General features: G+C 44.5%; 2 protein-coding genes across 2 annotated transcripts in view; one reads left to right on the forward strand and one right to left on the reverse strand.

Moving 5' to 3' along the window:
* Window positions 1-5,726, reverse strand: part of LOC116384306 (cilia- and flagella-associated protein 70) — a 21,565-nt gene extending 15,839 nt beyond the window's left edge. Inside the window, exons 1-6 of the mRNA XM_031848823.1 lie at window positions 5,569-5,726; window positions 5,296-5,482; window positions 4,417-4,512; window positions 4,229-4,314; window positions 2,643-2,849; window positions 2,308-2,490 (exon numbers count right to left, since the gene is read on the reverse strand). Of these exons, the coding sequence (XP_031704683.1) occupies window positions 2,308-2,490; window positions 2,643-2,849; window positions 4,229-4,314; window positions 4,417-4,512; window positions 5,296-5,482; window positions 5,569-5,643 (834 nt within the window). The 5' untranslated portion in view covers window positions 5,644-5,726. The remainder of the gene's footprint in view (window positions 1-2,307; window positions 2,491-2,642; window positions 2,850-4,228; window positions 4,315-4,416; window positions 4,513-5,295; window positions 5,483-5,568) is intronic.
* A 1,723-nt stretch (window positions 5,727-7,449) lies between these two features.
* ddb1 (damage-specific DNA binding protein 1) overlaps window positions 7,450-10,988 on the forward strand; it is a 45,984-nt gene continuing 42,445 nt past the window's right edge. The window contains exon 1 of the mRNA XM_031848304.1: window positions 7,450-7,630. Coding sequence (XP_031704164.1) covers window positions 7,570-7,630 — 61 coding nt within the window. The 5' untranslated portion in view covers window positions 7,450-7,569. The remainder of the gene's footprint in view (window positions 7,631-10,988) is intronic.

The raw sequence follows: 10,988 nt of genomic DNA on the forward strand, positions 1-10,988 counted from the left end.
CGTCTCCACAGGCCAGCCACGGCCGGTTGTTCCCGACGAATGGAGACAACAGGTCTTCAACGCTATTCATGGGCTGTCGCACCCTGACAAGAGGGCGTCTCAGAAGTTGGTGGCAGCGAAGTTCGTCTGGTACGGGCTGGAAAAGGATGTACGGAGGTGTGCCGGGACTTGTGGTGTGCCAGCGCTCCAAGGTGCACCCTCACACAAAGACTCCTTGAGCACAGTTCTCGGTTCCAGAAAGTAGGTTCGATCACGTGAATGTGGACTTGATAGGACCTTTGCCCACATCCTGTGGTTTTACACATCTCCTCACAATGGTAGACTGGACCCTGGACCACTGGACCCTGGACCTTCCTCCTGCCATGGCCCTGCTGACTCCCACTGTTAATATCTTTTTTATAATTACTCACATTACTATTTTTATCACCATTAATGCTCATTACTAACTTTGCTTCTTCACCGGAGTCTCTGTGCTTTCTCTCCTCACAGGTTTCCGTGGATCCTGGTGATACCTGGACCCTGGTCTTGCCTCCTGCCGTGGTTCTGTCATGTGCACTGAATGTGTTGTAACTCTGTAAATGTTGTTCATTCTGTACACATCTGTTGCACTTCTGTCCATCCTGGGAGAGGGGTCCCTCCTCTGTTGCTCTCCCTAAGATCTCTCCCTCTTTTCTTCCCGTTAAAGGGTTTTTGGGGGAGTTGTTCCTGTTCTGATGTGAGAGTCCTGGGACAGAGGATGTGTACAGATTGTAAAGCCCTCTGAGGCAAATTTGTGATTCGTGATTTTGGGCTATACAAAAATAAATTGAATTGAATTGAACCTGTCCCTACTGTTTTCAACAACTCCACAGAAGACACCTGGACAGCTCTGAGGCAGACCGTCAGATTTCACTCTGACGACGTAGCATGGCGCTAATTTATTATAAAGATATTTCATTTTATTTCATTTGATTGTGGTCAGGCTTCCTGGGGGGGCTCCCAACCCATCTTAGTTATGCTGGGATGTGAACTTCTGTTGACGTGAAGGTCCATCACAGGAGTATTCAATTAAAACTCAAAATAATCTCCTCGTGCAAAGGTCCGGATCATTACAATAATATCTAATTTGCGCTATTTAGTGCCATATATATAGTAACAACGTATGTGTGTAGTCAACAACTGTCAAATCAAATAAAGAAAGTACACTTCACTTATATTATAACAATTATTATTCTCAGTTTTCAAATTTAACTGGATGGATTATAAATAATGCATAGAAATACAAAAATAAATGTTCTCTCATTTCAAGTAAAATAAGGGCTCCATCTAAAAATAAAATACACAAAAGAGAACTCTTGAAAAACTTGCATCTTAAAAGAAAGTGCTTGATTTTAGAAAAATGAATGAAAATGAAAAAGGAAAGAGTTTGGCTGGAGTTAACTTATTTCTTCTGTTTCGTTAAATCCATTTCACATCATAACGGTCTCAGTCAACTTTATAATAAACTATCTCTACACATCTCAACATCTTGCCCTCAGTTCAGACTGGAGTGTTTGCTCAGAAGAGTTATGTTTGGTCTCGTGGTGGCGTTACACATCGGTGCGTTTAATATCGGCCACGGTATCTGAACACATGAGGCAGAGTGGTTTAGTAGCGCCAGCAGGAAGAATGAACAAATAAGAGTCCGTCCATTCTTTGTTAAAAGCTGCGTTTCCGAGGTCCACTCGCAGTGTGAAACTGCTTCTCCTACTGCTCTCTCTCTCCCCGTCTCTCGACTCACGATGCATTTTGGAATACACATATTCGATTGGCTGAGTAGCATCACGTGAGATGATTTACAACTCGTGTGGCCTAATTGGTCGGTGCGTTTCCTGGACTGCTGACCGAGAGCCGTAAAGGCTAGAAAAGCTGCGCAGGTTAAAATAGAAGCGCTCCTCCAAAATGTATAATTCTCAATTATCCATCAGTTATACGTCCGGGTCCGGATAGGACAGCATCTGGGTCCGGATCCGGACCGCGGTCCGCCTATTAGTGACCCCTGTTCTACAGTATTACATATGCTATTGTGAATATTTACTTTTCCTACTTTTAATATTGTTAACGCATTTAAACTTCTTTAGTCACTATCTAAGTCTGTCAAATGACTGTCCTTAAAGTCTGTCCGTATCTATTAAATGAACGACATTCATGTGACATCCTTCACTTTCACGCTGTTCTATATTTAAGACAGTTGGTGACAGCGATGTGCCCAACGTCAACATCTATCAACGTACCGAGGCCTTCCAGCTGACGCAATTAGCAGCAGTTGCAGGCCCCAAGTGCGGTTACCTGTAAGCCAGTCAGCTCGCCATCCTCCTGCTCCATGGGCTCTTCCTGGAGGAAGGCAGCGGGCAGGAAGAGGTTCCCCGGGACCAGCAGGGCCTGATGGGGCCACTTCCTCTGTCGGCCATCTTGCTCCCTCTGCCCGCCTGCCTTCAGCTTCCCCTCACAGAACAACAGCACCTGGTCTTTCTGGGAGTCGGAGGAATCGAGCAGCCACAGTGTTAGAATGTTTCCCTCTGGAGAGATTCAGACGATGTTAAGATCATGACGTGCTTAAATGTCCCTCCATGTTTTTGTTTGTTGGAGGGCTTTAAACAGTACAAAGTAAATATTACACTCACCTGTGCAGTAAGCGGGACTTCCAGGGCAGCAGTGTATTTGCAGGGAGTGGAGGCGGGGCCGGACTGCAATGTCCATGACTCGGGGATGGAGAAAGCGGTCTCCACTGTAACCTTCAGCAGGTTGGAGGCTGATAGTTCAGCCTCGGACAGCACTGGATTCAACACGCTGACACACACATCCAGGGTGGACTGATGGGGGGTCACAACCTGAGGCACATTCACGTTTTATTTATTAATTGTTTAATGACACTGTCTGGAAATGCCATTCAATTTGTTAAATGATGTAAAGTGTAAAGTGACAGAGGTTCACTGTCCTGAAGGTACTAAGTGCATTTCCAAACCCTGGAGGGAAAATATTCAGCCCTTTGGGTTTTTGTGGCCTAAAAACAGGCCATGTTTAGAGATTCCGTCACCTAGTCCGAGCGCAATAAATCACAGATTGTACAGACAGTGGTGAAACGTTTGGCAGGGACATCTAAGAAAGACCATGACAAGTTTTCAGTTCAGCACAGCCTTGGTGAAAAAAATCGAATGCCCGCCTTAAACACTAGGTGCAATAAAAGTCTTAAAACATATTGTGTTTAAAAAGTGGCCTCCTTATCATGTTCCATTTTCTGGTCTGAAATATCTTGGATTACAATGATTCTCGTCTTTTTTTTAACTATTTCTCTTGGTACTTATCTGCCAGATGTCCATACACTGCAGCCCACTGTGAGCAGGTGTGATTAGAGACCGTGACGTAGCAACGCCACGAGACCTTTTCCATGTGACAGTAAAAGGTGTCACTTGGTGACATGTTGGAGGTTTTGAGATCAACCCAAACTTTAACTGTACAAGCTCTGGTGAGTTGATGGGATTATACCTTCCTTGTCCACTTTGAAAGGACTTGGCTGGCCAACTGCTTAGTTCTGGCTCTAACTGCTGTGTCCACATTCGAGCTGCTCTGTGACTGAGGAACATTCACTGATTACAGAAATCTGGGAGGAACAACTTCCATCTGTTTCAGATCCAATCCACTAGCTCTCTGGGTGAACCAGTGGTGGGTGATAATCTTATCTCGTGGATGTAAATAGGACTTTTCTATAAAATAAAATCATACTGTGAAATGGTAAATGTCTTAATAGAGCAAGCATTAATAGATTAAATAAGCACATGTGAATGTCCGTTTTTGGCTAGTCCACTAAATAAATACAAGCAATATTAAAGACTTGGCTACAGTACCTCAGTAGATGAAGGTCTACAGATTGATAACTCTCCAGTGTCTCACTCTAAATATTATATTGCACAACCTTTAATTAAACCACTTTTCACCCCTTACATAGCAGAAAAAAATGTTTCAAATTATGGCAATGTCTGGCAGTTCATTGCAGGAATAGCCGGATCAATGGCGGATGTTAAGGGGCCTACAGAAAATAAACTAGCTGATGGGCCCCTACTGTGGTAAGTCCATTAAAATCATTTTATTAAGTATTAATAATTAATATGGACCGTATGAGCATCCGGCTCCTCTACATGACAAGGCCACAAAGAAGCACTGCCCTTAATAATGAGTGAGGGTATTATTATCGAGTCATTAACCAACCAACCTTGCAGAAGGAGTCCAGGGAGGACTCTGTGGCTGAGGAGGCCATCCCTGGATTCAGTGGGACTGTGGACGAGAAGCTGCACCGACCTGAAGACGGAAGAGAAAATCTCTCTGACCTCCACGTAAAAGAAACAGACATTTAAGGGAGATACAGCGGCGTGTTTTCAATCTAGACACATCCAGCTGTACCTTGTAGCAGCGGCAGCAGGTCGACCACAGCCTGGCCCAGCATCGCTGTCTTCGCCTCAACTTTCTTCTCCTCGGGCAGGAACTCCATCACCGTCACTGACCACAACAAAACCAACATTCATCAAACAGAGCTGTGAAAACTGAGATCTGTCAATGCAGGATATCTGATCAGGGGGAAAATGATAAACCTACTAATTATGCTAAAATAAATATCGCCATCATCAGACAACCAAATTGCAGCAAAAGTGAAATCTGGACATTTTAGATGTTGAAGGCTATTTAAGCCGGTTCTTCTGAAACGCAACGGCAACAATAAATGAAAGTAGTTAGCCAGTGTGACAATAACTTACAATAAAGCCACACGTTAAGGTTTTCTAATCTGTTTTGTCTGTAGGTTATCAGTGAGCAATGAAAGTGTTACATCTACTGTTAATATTAAGTTACTACGTTTAGAAGGCCATCTGTCTGTTGTCACCTGTCTGTGTCTGTCTGTCGTCACCTGTCTGTCTGTCTTGAAATTGCCGGTCGACCCTCATCTACCTGCATGCGTGTCTTTTATTGTTGTTTAGCTGTGTCTGACTGACTTATATATTTCACATACTCTGCATGCTTTTATGTTTTGTGCCTCTGACATGGATGTTCTTTAGTGTCTAACAATGCAACATAATATTGTTTTTAGTCCATGTTTTTATCTAACATATCCCTCATTTTATTTGCTTTGTGTGTGTTGAATTTGAGAGCCTCTGTGTTGTCAAACGAGAATTGACAAAAGTTGAAAGAAGAGATGGAGATAAATGTTTACACATGTCCGTGTCAGGCTGGTTATCTCCACTGTGAGATATCAGGACACACGGAACAACATGTACAGACACAGCTTACATATGATGGGTTTGTGGGCCATGTCACTGAGGGCCTGGGCGGTACTGGGGCAGTGGAAGCTGCAGGTGAAGTCGTAGTCAACGCGCTGCTCCGCTGGGTCCAGCTGCTTCTTCTCCGACTCTCCCAGCACATGTGTATCCACTTCAACCTGCACAAAACTCTGGAGGCCGCCCGTCTTTCCACCTTGCTGAAAAGAGAGGAAACAGAATATGGAATTAACATCCGGTGGATCCTAAAGTCCTGACCCGATGTTTGTATTCAACTACAGCGTACCAGGTTATTTCCACGGACGACGGTTATGTTGATCGTTTTATGGTTTGTTTCTGCGGTATTCTCAGCAGCCTCCATTGTGTTTAACGTCAGACTAATGATAAACTAATATTAAAGTTAGCGAGCCACCGGTTTGAGGCTCGGTTCTTCGTCTTCGGTTAGAGTCCCGTTTCCATGAAAACGACGCTACACATGGTGGTGCGTTCAGGTGGAATCTGATATTTCCCAACGGACTGACAGAACAGCAATAACTGTCCATCACAAAAAACAATCAAACATCAACTTAACTATGGGGTCAGATCATATCTTAACATCAGACTTCCGGTTATAAAGCACAATAGCAAAATCATTTCTGCTTTTATTGTTGCATTGCCTTTGCATGATCTTACTGCAGCGACCATTTGAAAGATTCTGCCTTTTTAAGTTTCTTTTTTATTCAACAGTGAAAGCTATTCAAGAACAATTACACATATTATTATTATTTTCACTCCAGTGATAACATGTTGCTGTAATTTTCTCTTATTGTGTTGGATCAAGGTAAGAAATAATAGAGTCTGTCCTGCTGTTTTCACTCTTTATTCACTTCATGCACAGCAGTATTTCTCCTGCCACTGTATTCAGGAAAATGTTTATATTGTTACTCTGTAATAGTGCTACAGGGGCAGCAGGGGTCACTGCTCTCAAGGCAAACTTTACTGGTGGTGGTGCAACAGCTCATAGTGGGGAAAAAAGAAGAATGTAATATTGTGTGTGATCCTCGAAGGCCCTGCATGGCGACCTATTTTCTCAGTCAGCTTCTTAATATGAGTGATGCGGTCCCAATGTAAATTAAACACAACATTTTCTGCAAGTTAGAGCATATTTAGATATTTCTAATGAGAGATTTGTGTGAGCTATTCTCAGTGGTGTGCAGTAGCTCAGTAGGAATAATGATTATTTCATGTACTTTTGAGCAACTTGAATAAAAATGGAAACAACTTCAGCACACTATCGCACATAGAACTGGTTTATTAATTTCAATGAAGCCTTCAATACCTTCAGCAGGTAATGAACATCTGTATTCACCCTGGTGACCAGAAAGTCGTTATTAGGGGTTAGGGGGGGCTATCTGAATTATTTAGATCTTCTTCCATTATTTTACAAGGAGTCATCTGAACCGGAACTCTTGTAATCTGTGATTTACCTGCAACATAGACTATTTCCTGTAACCTCTTCTTCACTGATCTGAACTGTTTTTGTTTGTTTGTGTTGTTATTTGTTTGTTTTATTATTTTTGTTCTTGCGGAAAATAAGAAAATCCAACAATGTATTATTTTTAAAAATAACACAGAGGGATATTGCTACTTTTACCTCAGCGAACAATGTCTCAAATCCATTGTTATTGTTGTTGTTCTTTGTGTTCATATATATACTTTTGGATATATATTTATATTTATATTGTACATAGTGGTTAAATGTTTATGCTTACCTCTGTTATACTTTGTTGTCTTTAATGTCCTTGTTTTTATTTGTTATATTTTTCTTGTTTATTTGTATATTCTGTTTGTACGTTGAAAGCAACGTGAAAACCGGAGTCAAATTCCTTGTATGCGTACACATACATGCCCAATAAAGCTGATTCTGATTCTGATATGAGCTCACTTATTTCACTGCTGAATGTATTCTAGTTAAAAGTACAACATTTCACTCTGATTCGTAGTGGAATAGCAGTATAAAGTTGCAGAAAATAACAACAATCAAGTTAAGTACCTCAGAAGTATACTTAAATACATTACACTTTGTTACTTTCCACCACTAGTCGTTTTAACCATTGCGACCAACCGGCCTCCGAGACACCAGGGGGCGCTCTACCTCCAGCTTCCGCTTCCGGTCTACGCTCCATGCTCAAAACAGATCCGCTAACTACTTCCGGAAGTTTTTTATTATCAATGATTTTGTCACTTGAGCGAGATTAAAAAACACACACTACTCTGGTGTTTGTCTTTTGTTGTTGTCAAAAGAAAAATGTCGTACAACTACGTGGTAACAGCGCAGAAACCTACGGCGGTGAACGCCTGCGTCACAGGTAAGAAATATATCCGCTGTTTGTTGTTTTTTTCTTCTTCTTCAGTGAACGTTTTTCCACCTGCGCGTGCTATCTGAGCTCCCGCGCTACCAGCAAAGTGCTCCAGAAAGGGGGCCTGTAGTAGCCGCTAGCTGTTGTTACGCTAACTCCAAATGTTTACGTGCTTGTTTAGGAATAACTTGTCTGCACGAAGTCACGACACGCATCTATTTTTTACTTAATGTGATGTCTGTTCTAACGCACACGGTTGGAACCGTTAGCTGGTTCTTCTTATTTAGCAATTAGACGTTAGCTGTTGTCGTGTTTCTTTCAGGTTAAAATGCTTATTTTTTTACTCTCTGGCTGACAAACATGACCGTGAAACGTGCAGACAGAGTGCATTCTGGGACATAAAGACACGTGAAGACAAACTGATGCTGAAATCACAGATTTTAGTGTTTATTTATTTAATCACATCACACCTCTCACCATGAACACCTGACATTCATCTTTTAATTTGACATGTATATAGTGTCTACCTATAATTCTAAAGAGGCTGTTATTGTATATATCTATTGTACACATTATTTAAATGTATTTATGTATTTTTTACCCCACTTATTAATATTCCTTTTTCAGTACATGTGTAAAAGTGTGTACATGCAGGAGGATATATGTGTTGGTATGCTGAGTGTGTATGTTGGTGGCTATGTTTATGTAAATGCATATATCTCTGTGTATGTATGCATGTGTTTGTAGGTGCACATATGTTTAGATATGTTCTTGCTACTAGCTAAACTAGTATTACTGCTATTATTTTGATCATGTGCCTTGTTTTTAAAGGTCGTATGTCAGGGACTGTTGTTAGAAATGTAAAAATCCAATAAAAAGTCAAAAAGAGACTTCTAAAGAGGCCATTGGTTCTCATTACATCTCAACATGAAATGGATATAGATGGACAATATACAGATATTAAGTCTGCAGCTGTTAACTCATTTCAATAATTTCTTTAATTGAATGAAGAGTCAAAAGATGTTGAATAAGTAATAAATACCGATCAGTTATCAAAGCTCAGTCATATCTTAAATTTGCTTTTTTTGGTCTCACTATTGTATTTATACATTTTAAAAATGGCAAATGTGTGTGTTTTCATTGATAAGTGACTTTTAATGAATCACTACAATTTACCATGTAGTTGATTAATAAACTAGTTGTTTGAGCTTTTTCCTACCTTTCTCTGTTTTACATTATTATAGTGTTCTAGTAGTTAAAATACTTTTGTTTCTTTAACAAGAAACATGATTTTAAAACATCACGGCCAGGTAGGGCTCAGGTACTTTATTATGTTTTTAATGTTATGAGTAAATTCACCAACCACCAACCTTTCGGTTAACAGCCGAATGCGTTAACCAATTGCGACATCCCCCCACCCAGGGATGCCGCTCCTCCGCGAATCGCCACCTTAACGTGGTGGAGGAGTTTGAGTGGCTCAGTGATCCTGGGAGCTATGTTGTCCGGGGCATTAGCCCCTGGTAGGGTCTCCCAAGGCAAACAGGTCTCAGGGGAGAGCCCAGACTAAGAGCGGTTCAAAACGACCCCAATGAAAAGCAGCCCACAGACTTCAGTCACCTCGCCCGGACCAGGGAAACCGGGGCACCCTCCCGGAGCCAGACCCAGGAGGGGAGCTTGTCGGCGAGCGTCTGGGGCCGAGCCTTCGCCCATGGGGCCCGGTCGGGCTCAGCCCGAATAAACAGCATGGAGCAGCCACCCTGTGGACCCACCACCCGCAGGGATAAGCATCGGGGTCAGGTGCAATGCAGACCGGGCGGCGGGTCAGGCGGGAGGCCTGGGCGAGCCGATCGCCGGCAGCATAGACTAGCTCTAGGGACGTGGAACGTCACCTCGCTAGCGGGGAAAGAGCCGCACCTCCACACACAGCGCTGGCTCTGGAACCAAGCTCCTGGAGAGGGGTTGGACTTTGTCCTCTTCCGGAGTTGCCCAGGGTGAGAGGCGCCGGGCGGGGGTGGGGATACTCACGAGCCCCCGGCTGAGCGCCGCTGTGTTGGAGTTCTCCCCGGAGAACGAGAGGGTCGCCTCCATGCGCCTACGGGTTGCGGGGAGCAAGGCTCTGACTGTGGTTTGTGCTTATGCACCAAACAGCAGTTCAGAGTATCCGGCCTTCTTGGAGTCGGTGGGAGGGGTCCTGGAAAGGGCGCCTCCTACCGACTCCATAGTTCTCCTGGGGGACTTCAACGCTCACGTGGGCAATGACGGAGAAACCTGGCGGGGGGTGATTGGGAGGAACGGCTTGCCCGATCTGAACCCGAATGGTGTTTTGTTATTGGACTTCTGTGCGTGCCATGGTTTGGCCATAACGAACACCATGTTCGAACATAAGGTGGCTCATAAGTGTACCTGGTACCAGAACACCTTAGGCCGGAGATCAATGATCGACTTTGTAATCGTATCATTTGATTTGCGGCCGTATGTCTTGGACACTCGGGTGAAGAGAGGAGCAGAGCTGTCAACTGATCACCACCTGGTGGTGAGTTGGATCAGATGGCAGGGGAACCGGTTGGAAAGACCCGGCAAGCCCAAACGTGTAGTGAGGGTGAACTGGGAACGTCTGGCGGAAGACCCTGTCTGGGAGGTCTTTAACTCCCACCTCCGGAAGAACTTCTCACACATCCCGAGGGAGGTTGGGGACATGGAATCCGAATGGACCATGTTCAAAGCCTCTATTGTGGACGCGGCCGCTAGGAGCTGTGGCCGGAAGGTCATCGGTGCCTGTCGTGGCAGCAACCCGAGAACCCGGTGGTGGACACTGGAGGTGAGGGAAGCCGTCAAGCTGAAGAAGGAGACACCTTCAAGGCCTGGTCGGCCCAGGGGTCTCCCGAAGCAGCTGACAGGTACCGGCAGGCCAGAAGGGCTGCAGCTGCGGTGGTCGCGAATGCTAAAACTCGGGCATGGGAGGAGTTTGGGGAGGCCATGGAGAAGGACTTTCAGTTGGCCTCAAGGAGGTTCTGGCAAACCATCCGACGGCTCAGGAAGGGAAAGCAGGGCTTACCCCAGGCTGTTCTCAGCAGGGGGGGAGCTGCTGACCCGGACAGGGGACATCGTCGGGCGGTGGAAAGAGCATTTTGAGGAACTCCTAAACCTGACCAACATGTCCTCTGCAGAGGAGGCAGCGCCTGAAGATCTAGGGGGAGGCTCACCCATATCCGTGGCAGAGGCCGCTGAGGTAGTCAAAAAGCTCCTCGGTGGCAAGGCACCAGGGGTGTATGAGATCCGCCCTGAGATGCTGGACATAGTTGGGCTGTCCTGGCTGACACGCCTCTTCAATGTCGCATGGGGGTCGGGATCAGTGCCCATGGACTGG

The sequence above is a fragment of the Anarrhichthys ocellatus genome, unplaced genomic scaffold, assembly GCF_004355925.1.
Source record: "Anarrhichthys ocellatus isolate YVR2014 unplaced genomic scaffold, GSC_Weel_1.0 scaffold8, whole genome shotgun sequence".
Lineage (NCBI taxonomy): Eukaryota > Metazoa > Chordata > Actinopteri > Perciformes > Anarhichadidae > Anarrhichthys > Anarrhichthys ocellatus.